This window comes from Suillus paluster (assembly GCF_016628075.1).
Source record: "Suillus paluster strain FC165 chromosome Unknown EDB91scaffold_67, whole genome shotgun sequence".
Lineage (NCBI taxonomy): Eukaryota > Fungi > Basidiomycota > Agaricomycetes > Boletales > Suillaceae > Suillus > Suillus paluster.
Window position 1 is genome coordinate 183626 of NW_024537627.1, and position 24680 is coordinate 208305.

The 24680-nt window shown below is 47.1% G+C and overlaps 9 protein-coding genes across 9 annotated transcripts; 3 read left to right on the forward strand and 6 right to left on the reverse strand.

Moving 5' to 3' along the window:
* Window positions 1-4700: 4700 nt before the first annotated feature.
* Window positions 4701-5838, reverse strand: EDB91DRAFT_1206823 (uncharacterized protein). The gene is made up of 5 exons (XM_041320714.1): window positions 5649-5838; window positions 5554-5590; window positions 5416-5494; window positions 5047-5363; window positions 4701-4989 (listed from the first exon to the last, which is right to left on the reverse strand). Exons 1-5 carry the CDS (start codon window positions 5741-5743, stop codon window positions 4813-4815), a joined length of 705 nt encoding a protein of 234 aa, XP_041173290.1. The 5' UTR covers window positions 5744-5838; the 3' UTR covers window positions 4701-4812.
* A 36-nt stretch (window positions 5839-5874) lies between these two features.
* Window positions 5875-6409, reverse strand: EDB91DRAFT_1155893 (uncharacterized protein). Its single transcript, XM_041319608.1, has 4 exons — window positions 6297-6409; window positions 6246-6274; window positions 5951-6193; window positions 5875-5895 (listed from the first exon to the last, which is right to left on the reverse strand). Exons 1-3 carry the CDS (start codon window positions 6306-6308, stop codon window positions 5995-5997), a joined length of 240 nt encoding a protein of 79 aa, XP_041173291.1. The 5' UTR covers window positions 6309-6409; the 3' UTR covers window positions 5875-5895; window positions 5951-5994.
* A 10-nt stretch (window positions 6410-6419) lies between these two features.
* On the reverse strand, window positions 6420-7923 carry EDB91DRAFT_738697 (uncharacterized protein). The gene is made up of 6 exons (XM_041328246.1): window positions 7658-7923; window positions 7344-7599; window positions 7251-7287; window positions 7119-7197; window positions 6747-7066; window positions 6420-6687 (listed from the first exon to the last, which is right to left on the reverse strand). Exons 1-6 carry the CDS (start codon window positions 7737-7739, stop codon window positions 6478-6480), a joined length of 984 nt encoding a protein of 327 aa, XP_041173292.1. The 5' UTR covers window positions 7740-7923; the 3' UTR covers window positions 6420-6477.
* EDB91DRAFT_1227372 (uncharacterized protein) lies at window positions 7806-9494 on the reverse strand (the record flags this gene model as incomplete). Its single annotated transcript, XM_041321005.1, has 5 exons — window positions 7806-8444; window positions 8504-8823; window positions 8874-8952; window positions 9044-9354; window positions 9413-9494. The coding sequence occupies 5 exons, from the start codon at window positions 9492-9494 to the stop codon at window positions 8229-8231; spliced, it is 1008 nt and encodes a 335-aa protein (XP_041173293.1). The 3' UTR covers window positions 7806-8228.
* Window positions 9495-13829: 4335 nt separating this feature from the next.
* On the reverse strand, window positions 13830-15455 carry EDB91DRAFT_1155917 (uncharacterized protein). The gene is made up of 5 exons (XM_041319609.1): window positions 14993-15455; window positions 14810-14935; window positions 14617-14714; window positions 14474-14564; window positions 13830-14415 (listed from the first exon to the last, which is right to left on the reverse strand). Exons 1-5 carry the CDS (start codon window positions 15258-15260, stop codon window positions 14165-14167), a joined length of 834 nt encoding a protein of 277 aa, XP_041173294.1. The 5' UTR covers window positions 15261-15455; the 3' UTR covers window positions 13830-14164.
* Window positions 15456-15946: 491 nt separating this feature from the next.
* On the forward strand, window positions 15947-16954 carry EDB91DRAFT_1349505 (uncharacterized protein; the record flags this gene model as incomplete). The annotated part of the gene is made up of 5 exons (XM_041326022.1): window positions 15947-16154; window positions 16213-16341; window positions 16395-16531; window positions 16582-16672; window positions 16725-16954. 5 exons carry the CDS (start codon window positions 15947-15949, stop codon window positions 16952-16954), a joined length of 795 nt encoding a protein of 264 aa, XP_041173295.1.
* A 551-nt stretch (window positions 16955-17505) lies between these two features.
* On the reverse strand, window positions 17506-18490 carry EDB91DRAFT_1252431 (uncharacterized protein; the record flags this gene model as incomplete). The annotated part of the gene is made up of 5 exons (XM_041323508.1): window positions 17506-17931; window positions 17995-18097; window positions 18126-18144; window positions 18204-18363; window positions 18422-18490. The coding sequence occupies 5 exons, from the start codon at window positions 18488-18490 to the stop codon at window positions 17506-17508; spliced, it is 777 nt and encodes a 258-aa protein (XP_041173296.1).
* Window positions 18491-19824: 1334 nt separating this feature from the next.
* Window positions 19825-20342, forward strand: EDB91DRAFT_1155925 (uncharacterized protein). Its single transcript, XM_041319610.1, has 3 exons — window positions 19825-19993; window positions 20046-20097; window positions 20163-20342. Exons 1-3 carry the CDS (start codon window positions 19845-19847, stop codon window positions 20232-20234), a joined length of 273 nt encoding a protein of 90 aa, XP_041173297.1. The 5' UTR covers window positions 19825-19844; the 3' UTR covers window positions 20235-20342.
* A 2882-nt stretch (window positions 20343-23224) lies between these two features.
* EDB91DRAFT_1338715 (uncharacterized protein) lies at window positions 23225-24680 on the forward strand (the record flags this gene model as incomplete). Its single annotated transcript, XM_041325631.1, has 7 exons — window positions 23225-23314; window positions 23337-23875; window positions 24031-24063; window positions 24110-24229; window positions 24273-24352; window positions 24410-24528; window positions 24594-24680. 7 exons carry the CDS (start codon window positions 23225-23227, stop codon window positions 24678-24680), a joined length of 1068 nt encoding a protein of 355 aa, XP_041173298.1.

The window sequence follows — 24680 nt, forward strand, 5'->3', positions numbered from 1 at the left end:
ATCATGTACTTAGATATTTTCCTCAGTCTTAATATTACTTGTCTTCTCGCAGTTACCTCTTGTGAGAATTCTCAGTAGGACCTTGCCTCCTCTGGACACAAGTCTCAACTTGTTGTCGCCTCCAACCCTCCGATCCTCTGACCCTCTGCTCCAACTTAGAGCCGTGCTCTAAGTGCTTCCCTTATTCCTCCACCCCTATCAATATTCTCCTTGTCCCTTTTCCCATCCTCCACCTTCCCTGCTCCTACCAAACCTTCCCCTGCTCCTATCCACCCTCCGCATCACTCCCTGCCTTCTCTGCCCCGCTCCTAGTCGGCTCACCGCTAGTAGCTCTTACTTCCCAACCCTCAAAGCGGACCGAAGCGGTCCACTCGTCCTATTGTCGGACAAAGTCAGACCCACTCCAAATTCGGGGCACATACTAGGCTAAGGGCGCAGCGCAAGAGCTGAAGCCAAGCCTCGACCCCTCTGCCTCCTGAGCCGGCACAGTACCTAACAGGGGCAAAAGCAGTGACCACATTAAGCTCCCAAGCAAGGTTTAAGCAATGATCTTCACAGGGTACAATATTTGAAATTTGTGGTTGAAATAACAGGACAGAAGTGGTGTATCTCGGCACTGGGATAAATTGACAAGAAACAAAGTTGGCAAAATGATTGCAACATGCAACTCAAACAGGATCATGATCAGCAAAATGAATACCACAAGGTTCTATACAAAATGCAAAATGGCCAAGCTCATTGACTGATATGCATGAAGTTTCCCAACATTTCATGACCATGCACATCTAACTTTCTGATAAATCTGAGGTGTTGTTAATTCAAACTTGCACCCCCCGGGCTCCTTGTGCATCAGTAAAACTTACTTAATCAGACTTTTTTGGACTTTTCAATGGTTTTCACTTCTTTTCAAAAATGAGTGGCCTTTTTTCAATTTTTCTTCTTAATTCACTGCCTGATCCAAACCTATGTATTCCAATATCTTTTATAAACCTAAGAAACATGTTTAAAAACACAAAAACAGAAATTTGTTACCAGTAAGTGGCACAGAGTACAGATAATTTTTATTTTCAAATCCTCTCCTGAAGTGGTAAGGGTCTGTTTGGACAATGTTTTTTGCCAACCAACTTCGAAATTCCAGTTTAACACATACAAGACCAAATAGTCGGAGACCGAAAATGATGTCACGCTGATAACAGTGATATCGATGAGCCCATACGTGATATTGTTGTGCAACACCATGGATCCCAATGACCTCAATGCTGACCTCAATCTGCTAGACCCACTAGACCAAGATGGCACCGTCATCAAGGAACACGATGACAGTGCGGATGAAGATCCCAATTGTGCTGATGTGGTGGACTCTGACCAGCTGGATGTATACGAGCTGCACTGGATAGACAATATGTTCCGTGGTGCTGCTCGTGTAGCGATGGCTATTGCTGATGCTGCTGGCCAAGTACTCCAAGATCACTCACAAACTCACTATGACAAGCAGCCCTATCATACTTCAGCCCTGTCTGGAATGGCATGGGTCAACGAACTCCTCACAGGACACCCAGATCACATACAATGTGAACTTGGTGTGTGGCCATGTGTTCTATGTACTGTTGAATCTACTTCGCGATTCAGGGTGCAAGAGTTCAAAATATGTCATGCTTGAGGAGCAGCTCGCCATCTTCTTGTATGCATGTGTCACAGGTCTCTCTGTTCACCATCTTGATGAACACTTTCAGCACTCCAATGAGACGATATCAAAGTAGGTTATTCCCCAGCACTGGTTAGCAACAAATTTGCTTATTTTTGAAGGTATTTCAAACGTATTCTCAACGCATTTTCCTCCCCCCCTATTTATTCATTATATGTCCGGCTACCCAGCGCAGACAGTCCGACACCTCTCGAAATCCTTCAAAACCCCAAATACTACCCATACTTCTCCGATGCCATTGGCGCTATAGACGGTACTCATATCACATGCCACCCTAGTGCCAATGATCGTGATGCAGCTCGTGATCGTAAAGGCAACTTAAGTTACAACTGTCTCGCAGCCTGCTCCTTCAACATGTCGTTCCTTTACATACTGAATGGCTGGGAGGGGTCAGCAGCCAATGCATGTGTCTATCATGATGCTCGCATTATAGAATTCAACATCCCTCCAGGCAAATACTATCTTGCTGATGCAGGATTTGCTGCATGTGACGAGCTACTTGTGCCATATCATGGAGTATGCTACCATCTCGCTGAATGGGGTCGTGGACGTCAGGCGTAAGTAATATTCAACTTAGGCTACGATCTACTTGTACTTATATTGTTTTTAGGCCTTGTAATCACAGAGAACTATTCAATCTACGCCACGCCATGCTCCGAAACGTTGTTGAGCGTATTTTTGGCATGCTCAAGAACCACTTCAAAATCCTGCTTCTCCCACCTCATTATGCAATGGACGTGCAGGTTCGTATCCCTGCGGCATTGTGCCTGGTGCACAATGTCATCCGTATTCATGACCCGAATGATATGATGGACTACCGCCAGGTTGACTTGAATGAGCCTGAGTATGATGTCGGCACACTTGCAGAAGGTCCTCCCACTGCAGAGGCACGCACTCGTGCACACCAACATCGTGACGCAATTGCCCTTCGGATGTGGGAGGACTACTGTTGGACGAGACAGCAGAGAGGTCAGTCGGTCATAGGGGACAATCTTTTGTAGTTGTTTGCATCAATTTTTCATAGTCATTTGCGTCAATTTTTCGTAGTTGTTTGCGTCAATTTTTTGTAGTTGTTTGCGTCAATTTTTCATAGTTGTTTGTGTCAATGTTTCATAGACAGTTGCGCAACAAAGTGTCATGATATTCGATACTACTTCTAGTAGTACTAACAACGTCAAATGCAAGCATGATACAGCGAAAATCTAGTTCAAGTAGGTTGATAAGAAAAGCTTCCGGGTGCTCTCCTTCTCGATGACAAGGTATGAATCAGCTATGGCAACATCAGCTTGGAAATGCTTGATAATCTCCACTATTTCATGGTCCTCCAGACCCTCCTTCTGCAGCTGAATGATAGCCTTCTGCTTGCGCACCGGAATGGGATCCACCACGGGACGTGAGGCAACCTGAGTTGTGCGCTCTTGCATGACATCTGTTGCATGATCAAAGGAGTTGGTGAGATTATGAATCTCCTTACTCATGTCTTGGAAAGCTTGTGGGATAGCCACACACTGTGACTTGACGGACTTCCCTGACTCAGATGCGGATTTTGTAGAGCCCGGAGGGCGAGCAAAGGTTCTCATATTGTCACCTGACTCTCCACCTGCTTTTCATTTACCACTGCCAATAGTAGAAGTGCCCGGCGTAGAGGGTGTGAAGGTGGGCCATTGTGCCGCATCAAAGGGAGAGGGTGGCAACATGTTGATATCTACATCTGGTGAAGTGTCGGCACCATACTCGATGTCGTCCAATGCTTTCTCCTGGTCAACTATATTGGCTTCATCAAAACTCATGCCAGCTAGGGGCTGAGAAGTGGTAGCTTGACTCAGAGCCCCTACCAGTGCAATGTTATCGGCAGGCATGTGGGTGTAGAAAGCATGGTTGCCACATGTTTTTGATGGCAAGAGTTCCTTCATTGCTTCGTAGTGCACCCAGCCATTATTCTTGAATGGCTTTGCGGTGGGAGTAGACTGCATCATATTAGTAGCTGCCAGTGGTAGCGGAGCATTGGCAGCACTTACTTTCAATATCTCAGTCCATACCGTCTCAGATACAGCTGTAATGTTGGCGCCATGGTCCAGACTGTATGACAAGCCAGAATAGTTCACTACTTTGTCGACAACACCGAACGTGCTACGGAGCTGAAGGTCTTATCAGTACAGACTCTAGGCTAGTAGTACTGATGCGATGCAATAAAAACTTACCCATGTCCATTTTGATTGACATGTTTCGAGTGTCTTTGGTGCACCTTGTGTAGTATGTTTAGTCATCTCAGTAGCAACAGAGGTCCAGAAGGTCCTGTCAAAGTTCAGTCCATCGCCACCCTTAGACTGGTGTGTAGTGATGAACTGGATGAGGTGTGTTTCGTCGTCTTGTGTCCAGATGCATCGGTCTTTGGTTTCAGACGCATCTTGACCCTCCAGTGCGCTCTTCCTTCCACGGACCATGGTGTGTTGTAGACGTCCACAGCGGTTACGACTTGAATGAGTCAATCTAGTAGTAGATCGTGTAGCGGGCATGTTATCGATATGGCTTGTCACATATGTCACACTGACCCCCAGCATTACAAAGCACCATATTTCTGAAATTTGGCAAAATTTGGTTTATCCGAACAGACTCTAATATTTACAAATTGTGAACTCCAACCATTGCAACAGACGTGGATAATAATAATAAACTATTCCTGATACTCAAGCTGGGACCAGGCAGTGAATTAAGAAAAACAATTGAAAAGGCCACTCATTTTTGAAAAGAAGTGAAATCCATCGAAAAGTCCAAAAAAGTCTGATTAAGTCGAGGTTTTACTGATGCCTGGGCGACACGGGTAAGCACGCTCTCAGATTCTACCCATTCGCCAGACTGGGACGCACTCGGTCATCGACGTGATTTAATTTGCAGAAAAAAACGAAGAATTGTTGCGTGTGCTGCGGCAATTGTCGATACATGACCTCACTCAAGGGTATTTATACAAAAACGTTCAACAGGCTGCTGCCTGGGGTGTAAACAATAACATTCGGGTATAAATCAAGTACAAGTGTCAAGGATAAAGTCACATCATTTCATGCTATACACACGTCTACTTCCGCTGCCTTCGCACAAGCAGAAGACGTTTAAACAATGGCTTGCTCTGGCCTCGCTATACTTTCATCATTTGATTTTCCCGTTGTGTCCGATACAAAACCTGAGAATACTGTAATCGTAGGTGCTGCAGCAATTCGACTCGACCAATCTTGTGGATCTGCCAGGCCCCGTGCAACGCGAAGGATGATGAATAATTGAGCAATGCCCTGGATCGACAAAAAACGAGGATCAAAGACATGTTAACTCAGGTTTTGTCTGCTTACCTGGACTTGGCAAACAGACAGGTAGCATACAGTAGTGATAGCGTTTAGATGCAGAGCAAAGGACACTATGAAAATAACAGCGAAGATAGAGTATGACATAGCAGACTCGACGACCATGAGAATGACAGTGTCATAGGTGCTAGAGTCATATTGGGCGACCTGTTTCATCAGGCTTCGCATGACGAGCAAACGATTCGCCACCAGAATGGTGTAAATGACACCGATACCCACTTCGATGGAGAGGTAGACAAGTATGACGTCGATATTGTAATATACAACACCGGTGCTCGCCTGGATCTGAACGAGAATAGATACTGCTGTTTAAGATGTCAGTGACCGGTACTGTTGCTGGTAAATGATGGACTTCACCTATCATGGCGATGTAGAGCGTGATCATAGGGATCATCACGCATCTCGCCCAATTCCATATCACGAAACATCGGTGAAGCTATGTATACAAGGCGTCAGGCTTGCACGGAGTTCCATACGACGAACTATTCGGCTCACAAGTAGAGCTTGCATAAACCACTCCTGGATGTGACCACTAACGAGACGAGGCATTAAAACCACTACTCTGGAGATGTATAGGCAAAACTGCTTACGTGGAAATCGCTAGAACGTTGATAGGATAGGTCATTTGGTCTTGGATTAGAACGGCCGGGCTCGCAGGTACATCCCGAAGGTCTATCCAAATCATCTCCGTATATTTCGCGTTCGCAGCAAAGGATACCGTCCCCAATACGAACGTGATGAAGATGTAAAAAAGAAGCACGCGACGGCTTCTACCCCCATATCGAGGCTGCTGCATGACAACCATCCAGGTTTGTACTGTAAGGAAAAAGTATATGCCTGTTGTAATATCATATGTCAACTTCCAAATTGTGTATATTGACCAAAAACACACCGTAGGATACACCCCCTAAGACCATTCCATCAAGACGAGATCGTTCAAGCCACAGAGCTGCCTGGTCGGATAACATGACCCCGAGTTTGGTCACTGACGAGGTCAGGGGATGAGGGCAACCAAGACGATAGTGAGAGACGAGTAGGTAGTGAGAGACAAGTGGGGAAGAAGCAGTTACTTATATAGACAAATAGGAATACTAGGGTTTCCGTCAGGGCGACTAAGGCCCATCTGCGACAGGCCCTGAGCGACAGTGGGTATTAGTGACCCGTTTACGTGAGTGATAGCAATCCACCCTGTCGACTTGCGATCAAAAACTAGCATCTGTAAAAGGGCTCTTTCCCACAAAAAATGACATAAGGTAACAGTACAGTACCTCGAGATGTCCATGCGGGAGCCAATAATTGCCTCCTGGGGTGCGAGAGCGTCCCACCCCCATCCCTGCTTCAGACAAATACCTTCAACAGGCTGTAACACAAACAAAGAAGATCACATGCAGGTATAAGGTTAAACGATGTCACATCATTTTATGCTATACACACGGCTACTCCCGCTGCCTTCGCGGAAGCAGAACATGTCTCATGTGGTGGGCTATTAATCCCTTCATTGTTTGAACCTGCCGATACAGTCTCTGCGAATACTACAGTCGTAGGTGCAGCAGCAGTGCGGCTCGACCATTCGTGTGTAACTGCCTGACCCCGTGCGACGCGAAGGATGATGAATAATTGAGCAATACCCTGATTCAACAAAAAACTAGCATCAGAGACGCAGGTAACACAGGTTTGTGTCTGCTTACCTGTATTGAGCTAATAGACAAGAAGCATACGGTGGAGACATCGTTCCAATGCAGAGCAAAGGCAACTATGAAAATCATAGCGAAGACAGAATATAACAAGGCGGACTCGATGACCATGAGGACGACAGTGTCATAGGTGCTAGAATCATATTCGGCCACGACACGCTTCATCTGGCTTCGCATGGAAAGCAAACGACCAACCACGAGGATGGTATAAATCGAAGTGAGCCCCACATGGAAGCAGAGGTAGACAAGTATGACGTCGATTTTGTAAATTACGGCACCGTTGCTCGCCTGGATCAGGCTGCAAATAGACAGCGCTGCTTAAGATGTCGGTGACTAGTGTTGTCGCTGGTATATGATGAACTTCACCTATCATGGTAGCATAGAGAGTGATCATCGGGATCATCACGCGTCTTGCCCAATTCCATATCACGAAACATCGGTGAAGCTAAGTATATAAGGCGTCAGGGTTGCACCCGTGTGACAAACTGTTCAGCTCACGAGCAGAGCCTGCATAAGCCACTCTTGGATGTGACCACTAGACGAGACAAGACGTCAACACTAGTCTAGAGATATATGAGCAAAAATTCTTGCCAAGAAATCGCCAAAACGTTGATACGATAATCCATTTCATTCACAATTAGAGCGGTCGGGCCACCAGGTGCATCACGAAGGTCTATCCAAATCATCTCCGTATATTTTGCGTTCGCAGCGAAGGCTATCGTCCCCAACACGAACGTGATGAAGATGTACAAAATAAGCGCGCGACGATGGCCCACAGTTTTATCTCCATGTCGAGGCCGCTGTACGAGAGCGATCCAGGTTTGTACTGTGAAGAGAAAAAATACGCCTATTGCGGTATACATATATATCAACTTCCGAAGGATATATATTGTCCGAAAACATACCGTAGGATACACCCCCTAAGACCATTCCATCGAGTCGAGATCGTTCAAGCGACAGATCTGTCTGTGGGGTGTAGGATGACATGACTCCAAGCGTGGTCACTGACGAGGGGAGGGGATATTTGGAACGAGACGCCGAGATACGAGTTGTCGAGGCTGCCTATCTACTGGCAAGTGGTGGAGGCAACCAAGAGGATAGTGAAAGATGAGTGAGGAAGTGGTAGTTATATGGAAAGCCCGGAAAAGAGTTTCCACCAGGGTCCACCAGGGAGCCAGGCTTCTATGACAGGCTGCGACAGGTTGCGGCATGCTGAGCGATAGCGGGTATGAGCGACCCTTTCACGTAAGTGATAAGCTCTTTCAAATTCCCATAGCCTTTGGTATATGTACAGTACCTCTAGATTTTAATCTGAGAGCTAAGAACAGTCTCCTTTGACCTTTCGTCATGACACCGCGCAATAGTCTGTCACAGCCCCATCCCTGCTTCATACAAATACCTTAAACAGGCTGTAGCGCGAAAATCACATTCAGGTTTCAACCAAGTACATATAAAGTTAAACAACGTCACATCATTTTATGCTATACACGCGTCTACTCCCGCTGCCTTCGCGGAAGTAGAATATGTCTGAACAAGGTCCTGCTGTGGCCTATTTATCTGTTCACCATTTGAATGCGCTGATATAGTCTCTGCAAATACTACAGTCGTAGGTGCAGCAGCGCGGCTCGACCATTCGTGTGTAACTGCCTGACCCCGTGCGACGCGAAGGATGATGAATAATTGAGCAATACCCTGATTCAACAAAAAACTAGCATCAGAGACGCAGGTAACACAGGTTTGTGTCTGCTTACCTGTATTGAGCTAATAGACAAGAAGCATACGGTGGAGACATCGTTCCAATGCAGAGCAAAGGCAACTATGAAAATCATAGCGAAGACAGAATATAACAAGGCGGACTCGATGACCATGAGGACGACAGTGTCATAGGTGCTAGAATCATATTCGGCCACGACACGCTTCATCTGGCTTCGCATGGAAAGCAGACGATTAACCACGAGGATGGTATAAATCACAGTGAGCCCCACATGGAAGCAAAGGTAGACAAGTATGACGTTGATTTTATAAAGTACGGCACCGTTGCTCGCCTGAATCAGTCCGCAAATAGACAGTGCTGCTCAAAATGTCAGTCACTACTGCCGCTTGATAAATGACGAGCTTCACCGATCATCGCAATATAGAGTGTGATCATCGGGATCGTCACGCGTCTTGCCCAATTCCATATCACGAAACATCGGTGAAGCTAAGTATATAAGGCGTCAGGGTTGCACCCGTGTGACGAATTGTTCAGCTCACGAGCAGAGCTTGCATAAACCACTCTTGGATGTGACCACTAGACGAGACAAAGCGTCAACACTAGTCTGGAGATATATAAGCAAAAATTCTTGCCAAGAAATCGCCAAAACGTTGATACGATAATCCATTTCATTCACAATTAGAGCGACCGGGCCACCAGGTGCATCACGAAGGTCTATCCAAATCATCTCCGTATATTTCGCGTTCGCAGCAAAGGCTACCGTCCGCAACACGAACGTGATGAAGATGTACAAAATAAGCGCGCGACGATGGCCCACAGTTTTATCTCCATATCGAGACCGCTGTACGAGAGCGATCCAGGTTTGTACTGTGAGGAGAAAGAATACGCCTATTGCGGTATACATATATATCAACTTCTGAAGGATGTATATTGTCCGAAAACATACCGTAGGATACACCACCTACGACCATTCCATCGAGTCGAGATCGTTCAAGCGACAGATCTGTCTGTGGGGTGTAGGATGACATGACTCCGAGCGTAGTCACTGACGAGGGGAGGGGATGTTTGAGACAACACACCGAGATACGAGTTGCCGAGGCTGTCTATCCACTGGCAAGTGGTGGAGGTAACTAAGAGTATAGCGAGAGATGATTGGGGAAGTGGTAGTTATATGGAAAGCCCGGAGAAGAGTTTCCACCAGGGAGAGGCTTCTGTGACAGGCTGCGGCATGCTGAGCGACAGCGGGTATGAGCAACCCTTTTATGTGAGTGATAAGCCCTTTCAAATTCCCATGGCCATTGGCATATGGACAGTACCTCTAAATTTCAATCTGAGAGTCGAGAACAGCCTCCTGGGCCAAGACCTTCCGTCATGACACCGCGGAATGTTGATAGTCTGTGACAGTCCCGTCCCTGCTTCATACAAAGACCTTCAGCAGGGTGTAAAGCAACTAAGGAACATTCCATTCAGGTATAAATCAAGGATAAAGTTAAACGAACATTACATCATGCCATGCTATACACACGTCTGCTTCTGCTGCGTTCGCGGAAACAGAATACGGCTGAACAACGTCCTGTTCTGGCCTACCTATCCGCTCATCGTTTGATTGTTCTGCTGTGTCCCTGATAATACTATAGTCGTAAGTGCTGCAGCCGACTCGGCCAGTCGCGTGTAACTGCCCGACCCCGTGCAACACGCATGATGATGAATAATTGGGCAATTCCTGGGAAAACTAACATCAGAGACGCAGTAGCTCAGGTTTTGTCTGCTTAGCTGAATAGTGACACCGTTCCAATGCATAGCAAAGGCGGCTTTGAAAATGATAGCGAAGATAGAGTATGACATAGCGGACTCGATGAGTTGACGATGACCACGTTATCATAGGTGCTAGAATGATATTGGGCCATCACCTGCCGCTTCATCTGGCCTTGCGTGGTCAGCAAACAACTCGAATTCGCCACGAGAATGGTATAAATCAGCGGACCATACTTCCATGCTGCCGCGATGCAGAGGTAGGTTCAATGTTGATGCAGCGCCAGCACTCGCTTCCGCCTAGATGCCAAATGGAGCTATATTGGGTATATCGGCGGAGGCGAGCGATTGTAGACTGACAATGATGCTCAAGGGTTCATGTCAGTGATTAAGTACTGTCGCTTGCAGTAAATGATGAACTTCGATGGTGAAAAGCATCATGATGTTTGCCATGGCTTGCGTAGCTTAGTCAGCAGCATATTAGTTTCGACTCCACAACACACGACGCTTATCTTATTTCCCTTTCTCTTCCGTAAGCCTGGTAAGTGAAAGCACACGGCTTTGGACCGTCTTCAGAAGGAGATGGCGTGAAGATAGTAAGTGACTTTTTTGGATCCTGCATTGGTAATGGTAACAATGTCAGGTTCCAATAAAGTCTCTACCCTCTTTATTGGTCTTGCCAGCGCTTCGGGCGAATGTATCCAATACCTAGATTTGCTTTCGCGAGAAGCGCTGGCAAGACAAAAATCGGCCCGTCGTTCTTCTGAAGCCTCGCCAAACTAGTACATGAGATGTAGAGCCAGGCGGTGCTGAGCTCTTGGCTGCGCTTCGTCTGTCGATGTCCGTCAAATTATTCTTGAATATCTCCCGACATATCTGAAATGGAGATGGGCACACAAAATCGAGGTGATGTCAAGCGTTGCGCTGCGCATTCAAGAATACTTTTGACGGACATGGTCGCGAAGACAAACGGTCACTTCGTCCTTGCTACCATATCCGTCAAAGCGGTCTCTAAACATCTGCTGATGTGCTTGAAATGCAGATGCTAGTTGGATGCCGATGTGCACTCAAGATCCGCGTACGCTATAATACCCTATCGTACGCCTTTCGATGGACTGCGCGTTTTGTATGGGTAGGAGATCCGAAGGAATTTTACTTCGGTCTAGATAAAGCCACCCTCCCTCCTACCAGCCCTCGTATATACGTGCTGATATACAGCTGGACCACCTCCTGATTTCTCTTTCAAACAGCCGGAATTCTTGACGCGTTCAGATCAGCACGATAGAACGGTCGATTATGAAGACATGTGCAGTGACTGCTTCCACAATCCAACAAATAAGCCCTCAGATCATGTTTCTTCTCCTCATCATCCGTCTCATGCAGTAACCACCGCCCAGGATCAAATACATCAGGAGGTAGAGAGTAGGATCGCGGAGGTTAGCCCAGATGTTCCCGAAGATGGGAACGAACGGGTCTAGTACATCCCGGAGTACGTCAGAGCTCTTTGAGGCGCGTTGGTTGAAATACATTTTTCTGGCGTATCAAGGAGTAGGGCGGGTTGTAGGTACACTCCGTTATCGTACGTTGAGTTGCAGGATTTGCCATCTCTATGCATAAGGGGTTAAATCAAGTCCTAGCATTGCGAATAAGCGCTCACTTTCTCCCCAAGCATCACTCACTTCTGCCAAACACCCATCTTCTCCATACACCACTGAAGTTGCGACTCATCGCCCCCTGGAGGTGTTCAAGACGTTTGCACCCTTCGAGTTCGTCTCTAAACGAGATCTCTGTAAGGAAGGTTTTTCTTTTAGCGTACGTTGGACGCGCGCTTCATCAAGGACTTGAACGATCCTGACTCAGTACGCTTTGACTTTGTTTCTATTTCCTTTTCTGTTTCTCTTTAACATTTCAGATTCTCACAATATATATCCGCCTTTGTCACTTTATCCTTTGTATATCTAGACCATCACCTCCGCTATGCCTTGATGCCCATACCTACGCTTCAACCTTTCATCTTCGCCACTCGCGCTTTGATGTCCGGGGCTTCGTCTTGGGAAAGGGTCATCACGCTGGTAGTTGAAACAAGGATCATGAATTTTTGCTATTACCAAATGAGGAAGGCCAAGCCTGGAGCATCATCGATGTCGACGAGAGAGACCTGGCATTTCGTGAGAGGGGCAAATGCCTTGCGGATAAGAGAGGCACATATGAACGAGGGTTTGTCGTTGTCTAAAAGAGATATCTCACACACTAATTTACTTATAGTCACCCCTTCTTCGACAGACTGCCCACCTAAAACGGTAGGCGAGAACGGCGGAATGATGGGGGATCTGAGTCAGGGTCGGGACACGGGGTCCCGAGACTACATAGATAGTACGCTTCTACATAGAGTCTCACTCTCAATGGACAAAAAAATGGATATATATATATAAAGAGATATCTGTAGTGAGATGCAACCTCCTTCGTATACCTCTTCCAAGGGTGAAGACTTGCTGAAAAAAAAACATCTCGAGGTTGGTGGTCGAACTTCAAGTTAGTGAATCGCGGAGTTTAAAATATAACGGTGTAGTGGTGGATCATTACATAATATTAGTAAAAGGGTGCGTGTCCTTGACCCCTTTTCTGAGTTCTCTGTTGTCCACAGGTCCTTGGCACAGTTCGGTCCTATTACAAGCACTACTTCTGTCCAGGCAAAGACGAAAGAAGGTCATAGTACATTAAATACGTCGCGTCGAAATACGAGAAGGTGCGCGCTGAGTACTGAGTGACCAGGTGACCAATCCAAAGTACAACTGAGCAAACACACCGTTCCAGTGACTCGAGGCCAGCGTGGAGGACGTGAGACGAGTATTGAGCAGAGATGGAGTCGAGCAAGTAAACACTACGTGATCTTGTCATGAGTACTTTGCAAGAGGGTAGAGGTGCGCTCCGACTCGTAACTCCATGAGCTACTCGCACCAGACATCAATAGCCGACGATCCGTTCTCACTGAGAAATGATGTTACCACTCCCTTCTGAAGCAGGTAACGCGAAATCAAAAGGAATCTGACGGTGGTGTTAGGGTTCAAGCTGTTGAGCTATCATCCCTAAAGCCGATCAAAACTTGTCGTCGTTTGCCGTCCAGTCCAGTATGCCAGCCTTTGGAATTACACCCATTGTCCTGCTGACGAGTGTAGGGCAACGAAAACATATGTGGCAGCATTGATACTAGCTCGAATTTCTACTCTTCGGTGGTCAAAGTGTCAAACGCGAAGAATCCGAGATCAGCATGATATGGAAGATACATGCGATCGTTCGCTTCATTTATTCTCCAATTGTGGCTGCACCAATCTGCACAGACAACGTAATGTCCAGCGCATGGCTCCCATATGCGCTCGTAGCGTCATCGAGTAAGGAACGGTTTGCTACCGATCACCCGGGATGATGTAGGCACTCGGGCTTCAAGACCGGAGCGTACTCGGCAATGGGGTTCTTTCGGGTCCTCTAGGACAATCGACGAATGAAAAGGGAAGATTACATACTTGACTTTGTGCAAAAGGTTGATAATGCTCGTCGCTTGTATCCACACCGGTAGTTGCAATCTGGATCCTCTGCCTGCGCATGCAAGTATTGCATGAACAACTATCATACACATACATAATAAGCTTCAGGCTACAATCCCTGTCCATGGCCGCATCCATGGGGAAGTGATTGTCGCCGACTGCAGCAGCTCTCCCTTTTGACTCTGAGTCTTCGTTGCATCGATTCAGCATGTTCCTTTACATCTAGTGTCATTTATACACATAGTACTACTATCCGTGTCAACAAGAAAATCTTGTTTAGCAAGACAGCAATGTACGATGGACGTGTCGAATGTAAGTCCCATATGATTATACGACAATTCTGTCAGGCTAATAATCATCGCCGAGATATTTGGGAATATATGAAGCGGGCAAGAAAATAATCCTTATCCTTCATGGTGCATCACATGAAAGGGTAAGGGGATGTCAACTGTATCTTCGAAGCGAGTGACCTCCGATTTATCGATATGAACAGCATGCTTGTCAGCCCAATCCAATATTTTCTCGTAGTTCCTGCATTGGTGACGGGTGTTGAAGTTAGGGTAGGGAACCTTGTGTCCCGCCACCCAGTCCCATGTGATCATCGTCACGTCGACATTGCACATGATAGTCTGCCTGATCATTTCGAGGCAGTGATCTGAAGTGTAACGGTATATCATAAACAGGAGATACCTCAAGTCAGAAAGAATATTTACCAAGATGCATACGGACTACTTCGGGATCGTCCTGAAACGAAGGCTCTATAGGCCCGTAATACTCCATCCATGAGGCTTTGCGAAGCAAGTTCTATAATGATGTGAGCCAAGAATGACCAGACGTTCGGCGTAGTATAGCTTACCAGACAATGCAGTTGGTGAGGTGATTCCATGGATACCATAAAACCTCCACCGGCTTTTTCTGGGTACTTGACTTTCGAAGGTGAATCGACTTCACCGGCTTTTGAGCATCTCCTCAAGCGTCATTCGAGTCGGTAGCACTGGGATTTCATGGAGATGAACAATCACTAACTAGTATAATATTGAACGACGCACCAGCACGAGCTATTCTGGTCCAAGCGGCATCGATTTCTGGGGAAGGAGGACCACGATAGATAGAAGGAAAGTCGAGGGTTCCGTTAAACCTTACAACCGTGGACTCGACAGCACCACTTGCTGGAGCTGTAATAAATCATTTAGATTGTTTGTTGATTGTTCGATGCAGGTTTGTTCACCCACAGTATACAGGAATGTCGTCGCGCAGGCGAGGCGAAGGTGTGCCCATCCACAGCACGAAAAAGAGCATCGATGTGCATACCAGGGCAGCATCAACCAACCGGCGAGGCCACAGGCGAAGGATACGCGACTTTGGACGAGGTTCTGCAGCATCTGCACCGAACCTTTCTGCATCACCAAATGCTTGCTCGTCATCGTCATCATCGACAGCATCATGGACGGGAGAGTACTGTAAATTTTTAAGCATGAGGTTTGGAGAAGCCAACTCCATTGGCCACTGAATACGAGGGTGAAGGGATAGCGCAGGTGCTTGAGGGTGAAAGTTCGCTATGGAAATGGTTAAGACGCACCGATGGGCCGAATACCGTGTGCCACCGAGTAAGCCCTGAACCAGTGAACTTGAAGTTCATACGGTTCCGAATAGAATCTCACAAGTCCATAAACGCCTTGCCAGCGAATCATGAATGCATGAATGCATGATGCATGATGACGTGGCAGTCCTTCTTCGCTCCAGATCCGCGTTACTTACATAAAGTTTGTGCCGACCGAGGTGCTGCCAGTTCATCACATAAATTATACTATATTATTAGTCTACTAGTCAGGCCATCAGAGAACTCGTGAGTCTACCCAGGGTACTTTGCGTCGATTACGGCGTTTTACATGACTTTATCTGCGGCTCATCAGTTCACTGATGCGCCTACACACTAGCTTACAAGCGCCTCCTTTCCGACCCAAATCCTAAGGAGGTCCTTGGCTCCACGGGATCGCTGGCAGTATGACAGTACCAGTGACTGGCAAATCCAATACTTACCTGGCAGCGATGGCTCTTACATAGCCATGGTACTACTTATTCTGCAACCTGAAATGTATCCTGACTGTCTTGTTCACATCCGACCCACTAACTGCATACTCGTTCCACTAATTCTGTAGATCCAGATTTTCTTTCTTTCGCGAGTCATGTCCAAGGAATATTCTACTTCTTTTTATCGTGACGAAGATCGTGACAATGCAAACCTTCTTGGTGGTACAAAAACTAGACCTCCTTCGAAATCCCGCTTCGTTCGCTGGTTGCCGTGGCTGAGCCGTGGTGTGCTGATGTTCACAACGATATTGTTCTTCACGCTATGGGTACGGGCGCCTTCGATAGATGACGTGGTTGTGTACTGTGGGTGGATAGATAGATAACGTCAACGAGGACACAAGTTACTTACTCGAGTTGACAGCTCCAGCCAACGAGGCTATTGAATCCATCGGCATTATAAGATTCAACGGAAGTCTGGACGCTCCTTCCATATATCGTGGCAGTCCGTCCCCAGAAATAGACGCTGCTTGGGATAGGGTATCTCTTGGAGGTTGCGCCATATGCTTCGTCCCAACATAGGCAACTACTGATGATATTTCCCAGCACGCCAAGGTCGTTTGACGCTTGAGCAACTGCTCCGAACAGGGGAGAAACCTTCTCCCTCCATGGTTAGGTACCCAGATGAATACGGCGGAGGTTACGTGGTAGCAGGAGAAGCCACTCACCAGCTCCATTGCGTAGTCAGTTGTTACACAGGGAGGCTAGTCGATCTTTACTCACCCCACCGTAGAACATGCTCCGCAGAGTTACCTGGGGTGACAGGGGCCAATCCTCTGATCACAAAAACCACGAATCCCTTGAAAGCTTCCGCATTCATCTCGGTACGTATACTGTTTCCTGCTTGACTCATATCCCGCTTATTTTGTACCTCAGACCATTGCATCGAAATGCTCAGGCAGATACTCATGTGTCATGGTGACGTGACAATGTTAACTTACGACTGGGTGGAGGGACACGAAGATCCTTTTCCGAACTTCAATGTTCGTCACCAATGCAGAAACTTTGAGAAGGCCTTGGATTGGATGAATGAACACCGTGTTTTTATCCCTAAATCCAAGATGGTCCGCTTGGAGGGTAACGTTGACATGCCTTCCACTCCTTGATTGCAGTCTTGATACATTCTCTCCCGATGACGTTTGTCGCGTAGATGACGATATGGCGGATCTAGTAGCGAACAGCCACAAATGCCCTTAAGCATTTGCAAAGCCGAATAGAAATCTTACTTATGCTAAATACACAGCGTAATGTCCAGCGCGTGAGTCCTATGCGAGCTCGTGGCGTCGTCGAGCGAGGAACTTTTTTTTTGCAGCCATGTCTGGAATCTGGATAGTATGGCTTTTAGGGGGTTTAGTCTCTTGATTGCCCGGAGCAAGACCAGAGCATACGGTATTTGGCAATGTCATACTTTTGAGTTCTCTAAGACAATCGACCAATGGAAGAACAGATTGCATACTCGATTTTCCTCCACGTCTGGGACATAGTAAAACATATAATTGTGCAAGTCAAACAAACAAAGAATATGCTAGACACAAACTGATTGGCACCTCCCAGTATCCTTCTTTGCCGCGATATAGGGGACTCGGACGAGCGGTCCTATATAAAGATAAAAATTAGCAGACCACACATAAGCAGATTTGCAGCTTGTTTCTCTGGGCTAGGGACGTTTCCGCACATCCAAGTATACTTTGGAAAAGTACGGCGAGGTGGTCGGCGCAGAATGATCTACGGCAGGAGGAGCCTTGAGCGAAGTGGTTGGTTTAGAGGATGAGACAAGGGTAGACGAGGTGGAAGCGGGGATGGAGCTCGACTTCGAGGCTGCCCGTGCTGAGCTGACACCGTTCGGATGCCAACTATGGAAATAATAGCGAAGGCAAAGGTATAACAGGGAGAACTCGATGATCATGAGAATGACGGCGTCATAGGTGCTTGGATCATATTGGACCATCACCCGCTTCATCTGGTTGCGCATGATGAGCAAACGATTTACCACGAGGATGGTATAGATCACAGTGAGCCCAACATGGAAGAAGAGGTGGACAAGTATGATGTTGACATTGTAAAGTACGGCACCGGTGCTCTCCTGGATCAGGTTGAAAATAGACAGCGCTGCTCAGTGACTACTGGTGCTTGATGGGTAGTGAACTTCACCGATCGTGGCAAAAAGAGTGTGATCATCGGGATCATCACGCATCTTGCCCAATTCCATATTACGAAACATCGGGCTGGCACAGATTTCCATTGGCGAACTATTAGGCTCATGAGCAGGGTTTGCACAAACCACTCTTGGATGTGACTACTAGACGAGACGAGACGTCAGCACTAGTCTGGATACATATGAGCAAAACTGCTTACCTGCAAAGCGCCCGAACGTTGATATGACAATCCATTTGTGCTCGATTAGAGCGGTCGGGCCACCACTGTATGCATCACGAAGGTCCATCCCATTCATCCCCATATATTTGGCGTTCGCAGCAAAGCTTATCGTCCGCAATACGAAGGTGATGAAGATGCCCTTTTACAGTGATAAGCTCTTTCGAACTCCCAATAATTGAAGTATGACCAGTAATTACCTCTAGATTTCCATCTGAGTCAAGAACTGCCTCCTGGAGCCATGCGCAAGGCCCAAGAGCTATACTCATGACGGGCAATGTTGATGCTATCAATGATAAGCTTATCCCCGTCCCACCGGCGCTTGTCTTCACGTGGATACAGTATATGGTACTGCATCCCTATGGAGGCGAGCGATTATAGACTGTCAATGCTGCTTAAGTGGAAGATGAGTGAGTGATCAACGCCACTTCGTAAATGATGGCGAGCTGAGAGGTTTGATCACCTAGTCATCAGCGTAGAATTTCCACGATCAAAGATCACCGCGACTTATCTTATCTTCTCTTGCACAAGTCTAGGAACTTGGTATAAAAAATTCACAGTATTCTATCAGCGCCAAAAGCACCCTGTTGAATATCGTCTATGGGGAATTTCGCCGAGGTTCGCCTCTGCTGACTTCCTTCTCACGTCTAGCTAACCTTTCTTTCTCAGCCACGGTTAGCTGATCCTGGGCGGCGTTCACTGCGTTTCGCTGCTCGTACGTGGTTAGTTCGTCAGGGCCTTTGACCCGGGTTTTACCACGACGACGTTCCTTAGTCACCGTGGTCCATGGACGGTCGCCACCATCCTCGTTGTGGCTAGTGAGTTCACTTCTCTCACTTGCGGTCTCATAATTTACGTGCACCATCGATTTCTCATTAGACGTGGTTACGCGGGGTTCTACCTCGACACTAGTTACGGCGTCCAGCGCCATACTAATCTCCTGGTTGACCCGAAGGTTCTTAACAGGGCTACTCGCACGGACCACGTCGCTGTAGGAGCGGATGGGTCTCAGTGCGGAAGGAATCTCTCTTCCGGTCACACTACCAGTCTGTGAGCTCCCCTATTGTCCGAACAGACTCTAAAGTTCTGACGGTACGGGTATGGCTCCCGTATTACGCCACAGTACATACCTGTAATACGGCCTACGGTGGCCAGCCCTACAGGCAATACCTGGGTTTTATACATATTTACCGGAATATTTCACACTTATTTATACATCTCGATTTCTTAACCGTACCTTACGAAATTCCGTCTTTTTGACCACAAACTTTCTGCGGAAGACCAAAACTCAAACATTTTCGGTATTCCATCCAAGGATGGTCATATTACGGAGAGTGTTGTTCACAACGTCCGATGAACGTGCACATATCTGACGAGCAACGCGAATTTTAAACCAAGGTCGCCCAGGAACCGGAGATTCATTCGTGCCCCACGACCCCATCATGCTGCACATTTCCCTTGGAGTTCGAGTCTGCGGAGATTATCATGCATTCTGGCTCAACCTTTTCACCTAAAATACGGTATCTCAGCAGCAACGCCTTTACGTTCACACTGAAAGTTTCAGCCTATAAAACACCTGCCTGCCACTATGGCTTTGCTTCATTCCCTTTCACAAACTCCATCATGTTTACTTCTCCCTTCATCATGTTTGCGCTGGTCAGCTTCCTCGCTGGCGCCAATGCGTGTATACGGTGCCCAGCCACAGTGAGGGTCGACGGTGGTACCAAGAAACTACACGATAACACCACACGCGACCAGTTCACATATTGCAAGTGCGTTACACTCACACATCTTCATTGAACAAAGTAACTGATAGGCCGGCAGCTACGATAGTGTTCCGCTCTACCTTTCCAGTACTGTCTGTATCTACCACCTCGTAAGTACTTTCTAGGTATTGTGCCCCCTCAGTGTTCTCGGTTTACATGCTAGCGATCATATCAGGATAACGGCCAGTTGGTGCCAAATCAGGCTGATTTTTGTCCGGCTGCAGTGGCTGTGAAGAATCACTGCTGAACGTGATGTGAGGAGATGGGGGAGACGATACACCCAACAGAAGGAGGAATGTTCGTCTGCAGACAGCTGGGTGTATGCCAGTACTTAGATCAACATCTGTTACAAAAATTGCGCGTTCCTTCTTGACTGATCACGTGAGACCAAAGTCAATAAATTACTGAAGCTAGTGGCCTATCTCGCATCCTCACTTCTTCGCACACACGTTATACTTTGACCAGGCAAGTCCACGTCTTCCGAATCCCGACAGCAACGACGACGACGACGCTGATGATTCCGGAGAGGACACGGAGGGCGAGCTTCAACCGCTCACATTTACGACGCCTAGCCGATCACATTCTCATCACTTGGACGCGGGTCTGAACGAAACGCGAAACCAGACCAATACACACTAGAATTGAAAGAGAGAGGTGGGTAGATGGAAAAATTGGTCAGCGACGCGCAACAGGAGAACACAGAGAAGAAGAAAGAGTGAGGCGTCGTTCTGCGACTCGTATCCTTTTTGTGAGGGCGAACTTCGACTATGCTTCACTATGAGGGTACAAAGGCCAAGTTTCGCTCGAGATCCGCTTGAAACGACCAGCTTATTCTGCGCTTTTTCTATATTTCAATCATCCATGTATTTTTTCTTTTGTCTCTTTTGTCTCTGTCTCTTGACGATATACTTTCCACTAGTGAACGACATAACAATACAGCCTTCTACTGCATCGCAATCTGTATTAATTTTCAGTTTGTCAGGGGGAAAGCGGGAGCGTGAAATTGATGAGGACGCTGGGATTCTGAAATTCCGAGTCATACCAATTGTTCAGAGTTGCACTCGATTTTCCCCTTCGTTCTTCCCCTTCATCATGATAGACTGATATTTCCGCGTGGATGTTTCTTTTCTAGTTCTACCCTCCAGATGAGTTCATTGCCCACAACCCAGCTGTACTCGTCGATGAGACATGTACTATCAACATTTTGTCTGATGTTCCTCTACCTGTGACTTTACTTGGTGAGTTTCGTTGCTGGCGTCTGTAAATCCATGTTGATGACCAACTGATAACTGACAATTATCAAACTTAGTTAGGACGCTAAGGAGACACTGGAGTAACTCTGGTGCTACATCTGATGACATGTTTACTGACTCCAATCTCCCCACTCACTTTGATGCAGTGATAAAACAACCTTTTTTGTCTTACGGATTCCATACTGTCAGCGTTTTTCTTATTGCGAGCTTCTCTGAATCAACCTACTTTGGCTCTCTGGGTCTTCTGGTGCAACCCTCCTGGCTTCGACTTGTATGTCGTCCATCCTACTCCGAGGTATCAGTAACCACAACCGAAGCGATAGCAATATTCAGCCTGGTACCCCTTGCTGCCCGTATCTTGGGCAGAAATACCTTGCACATCCACGATCCATATCTGCCTTATTTGTGGTCCTACTCATACCTTCCGTCTTGTTGACCACGGACCGTCTTCTGCAGAAGACCAAAACTCAAACGTTGCGCAGGGGTTTTGGCATCTATGAGGCAGCCGTGACGATTCAAGGATGGTCATCTACGAAGAGTGCATACATTGTTCATCATCATCACCATCATCACCGGTATCAACATTGCACTTTGACTGGAACACGACATTATCATGATTTTTCATCTATATCAATCCACTTCCATCTTCATCTGCTCTTGTAGCATTAATATTACGATCTTCACCATGTAAATTGCATAGGCATTGTGTATTACTTATTAGACGAATCTCATTGATATTTCTGAACGCGCCTGATCACGTGAGACTAAAGTCACAATGGAAGGGTGACACTTGGGCAAAACTGCTACAGCGTGTAGGCGTCTGTATGATCTTTGAACTCTTGATCGCGCGTGGTGCTTTGAATCAGGTCCAACGTTTTACTGGAGGTCGAGGTGGGATCGAGTGGAGGAGACCCCGAATGCGTAGTCCCTGCCTTGGAACCCCTAGTCCAATGTTATCTAGGCACATGTCGATGTGGATGATGCCATAAGACCCAAAGGACCTCATGACGTTGACGAGCTCATAGGATGCTGATCCGGGGACTGAGTGAGGGTCCGGGAAGGTAGCGAGTGATTGACGCCTGGGAATACGGAGCGGTTTCGTCCGTGGCCGTTGAGAACACGACCGCAAGCGTAGATGCGGACTTGGAGGTGCTGAGGCGTCTATACCCTTCTAGTTCATTTCTGAACGATTTCTATTTCTCATACTCGTGGTAGTTTTATTGTCGGACCGTCTGCATAACCGTGCGTAAAGTTCTAGGATCAATTATATCTTCAGTAAGATAGGTTCTTCCTACATCGCCATGAAGTTCTGCCAGAACAATATTCAGCACGTAAAAGCAAGCCGTCTTCCTACCGTCCCCTTCAGATTTATTTGATCCCATATCACATCCTCACACGATGCGTCTCTCCTTCGTCCTCGCCGTTGTTGCCGCTTTGACAACATCAATATCTGCCAGTCCCGTTGACCTGAGTAGTAATAAATGTCCCACATTGTGCTTAAATGTAAAGTGCTGCGCTGGGCAGGAATGCCAGGTGGCATACGCGCTTGGGCATGACAGTATCGATGTCAGTTTGAGTAGTTTGCATCCTGGATTTACATAACCACATGACTCACTGACATGGTAGGTCATCCTGGGAATGTATATATCCATGGATATGAGTGAGTGGCATGTCGCGATAGTGAACTACAGTGAGTCGTGTTTCAGCTTTCGCATTGGTGCAGTATGGTTGGTGGCATGACGCGTGAGTTAATAGTGCTTGCTTCTGAACAAATTTTGCTGCCGAACGAGTAATAGGAGATCTTGGAATAGAGGAAATTTGAAACACTTGAATACATGGCATATGACTGAAGTAGTACTTACGACGGAGTTTTGTAGTCTCGTTCGCTGGGGTTTATCACAATCCCATTATATGGTAATATATAGGGAAACCCGTCGTTGTCGAATTGCGAAAGCTCAAGATCCAGAAACGGCACTAGTTGGTCATGAAAGACGATTCGGGTTATAGGCGAGGACTCGGATCGAACAGAACTGCTAGCTTCGACCTGCACGTGCTGCTGCTATCCACGGATTTCGTACACACTGCGTACTGGACAGGTTCGAGTGGCTCGAAGCCCAGAGAGACAGCGAGCAGGCCAAGATGCACCGGCTACGAGAACATGCGGATTAAATACGACTCCACCTGACCAAGCTGCCGAGAGATCCCAAGTGGACACCCGCCTCTTCAAGTGGTATTTGGCAACAAGCAGAGGGTCGAAAATACGAGACAATGGAAGGGAATGGACCAAGTCTGAGCCTGCCCACAAAGAGCCATCAAATAACCTGTTTCTCCCATGGGGTGAAACGGTAGTCGTTGAGGATAAGAGTGCACGGAGCGGCCAGGCCCCAGATGCATCACGAAGGGCTATCCAAATCATCTCCGTATATCTTGCGTTCGCAGAAAAGGCTATCGTGCAAGACAAACATGAACATGTAAAAAAGAAGCGCACGGCTATGATAGTCCACATATTTATCCCCATATATGATATCGAGGGCCGCTGCGAAGACCTGGCATTTTGCGAAAGGGGAAAATGCCTTGTGGATGAGAGCGGTGCATGTAAACAAGTGTTTGTTGTTGTTGGACAACGATATCTGCAGTGAGATGCGAGCTCCTTGTTCATATGCCTCTTCCGTCGTCGCTAAGGCTGGAATTCTGCTAAACATTGAAGGTCGAACTTCTGGTTAGTAGTAAGAACTCGCGGAGTTTGAAATATAAAGTAGCGGTGCATCTCTCGCATGTAATATTTTGAAGCTGCCCGGCTCAGCTGTGCCATGGTTCACAAGGGTGCGTGTCCTTGACACCTTTTGTACTGATTATTTTTTGTCCGCAGGTCCTTGGCCCAGTCTCATCACAAGCCTACTTCGGTCCAGGCCGCCAAGGCACTTGTGATACTGCCTGTCTGTCCGACTCTGTCGAGCGACGATGTAGGCGCTCAAGGCCGGAGCGTACGGTACTCGGCAATGGCGTCTTTGTTGTACTTTTGAATTATCGAGGTCAACATCAATCGAGTCGTCGACGAATGGAAGAAAAGACTCAATTTGTTTGAATCGGATCTCCACGTCTAGAGGGTACAGTAAGTAACGTCTGTGATTGGGCAAGTAAAAAAAATGAAGAATATGCTAGATGCTAGATACAAACCGAGTTCCACGTGGTACGATGGCGTCCGTGTTCCCAACCAGCATCATGCCCTTTCCCCTCCTCGGCAACCTTGTCTGGTACTGGGTAGATCTAATTCTCAAGCTTGGTCAGGTGCTTCTGTCTCTGTACGAGGGTGTCCTTACCACCATGATTCCGTCCTTCTTTTCCGGTATTAGGCTCTATACCACTGGAGAGAGAATGGGAGCTGGTCAGGAATCAAGAAAGTTATATACTGTACCGTCTCAATCCCACCCGAGTCCTGA

Coding starts and splice junctions, on each gene's coding strand:
- EDB91DRAFT_1155893 (XM_041319608.1), bottom strand. Junction 6,194..6,245: donor TTTGATCGCAAGTCGACAGG/GTGGATTGCTAT, acceptor ACTGTCGCTCAG/GGCCTGTCGCAGATGGGCCT.
- EDB91DRAFT_1155917 (XM_041319609.1), bottom strand. CDS start 15,260: ATGGAGTTGGCTTCTCCAAACCTCATGCTTAAAAATTTACAGTACTCT. Junction 14,936..14,992: donor CGACGACATTCCTGTATACT/GTGGGTGAACAA, acceptor GATTTATTACAG/CTCCAGCAAGTGGTGCTGTC. Junction 14,565..14,616: donor CTCACCAACTGCATTGTCTG/GTAAGCTATACT, acceptor ACATCATTATAG/AACTTGCTTCGCAAAGCCTC.
- EDB91DRAFT_1155925 (XM_041319610.1), top strand. CDS start 19,845: ATGTTTACTTCTCCCTTCATCATGTTTGCGCTGGTCAGCTTCCTCGCT. Junction 19,994..20,045: donor GACCAGTTCACATATTGCAA/GTGCGTTACACT, acceptor ATAGGCCGGCAG/CTACGATAGTGTTCCGCTCT. Junction 20,098..20,162: donor CTGTCTGTATCTACCACCTC/GTAAGTACTTTC, acceptor CGATCATATCAG/GATAACGGCCAGTTGGTGCC.
- EDB91DRAFT_1206823 (XM_041320714.1), bottom strand. CDS start 5,743: ATGATTTGGATAGACCTTCGGGATGTACCTGCGAGCCCGGCCGTTCTA. Junction 5,364..5,415: donor GCTCTACATCGCCATGATAG/GTGAAGTCCATC, acceptor CATCTTAAACAG/CAGTATCTATTCTCGTTCAG. Junction 4,990..5,046: donor TGTCTGTTTGCCAAGTCCAG/GTAAGCAGACAA, acceptor TTGTCGATCCAG/GGCATTGCTCAATTATTCAT.
- EDB91DRAFT_738697 (XM_041328246.1), bottom strand. CDS start 7,739: ATGTCATCCTACACCCCACAGACAGATCTGTCGCTTGAACGATCTCGA. Junction 7,600..7,657: donor CTTAGGGGGTGTATCCTACG/GTATGTTTTCGG, acceptor ATACCGCAATAG/GCGTATTTTTTCTCTTCACA. Junction 7,288..7,343: donor AACGTTTTGGCGATTTCTTG/GCAAGAATTTTT, acceptor TGTCTCGTCTAG/TGGTCACATCCAAGAGTGGC.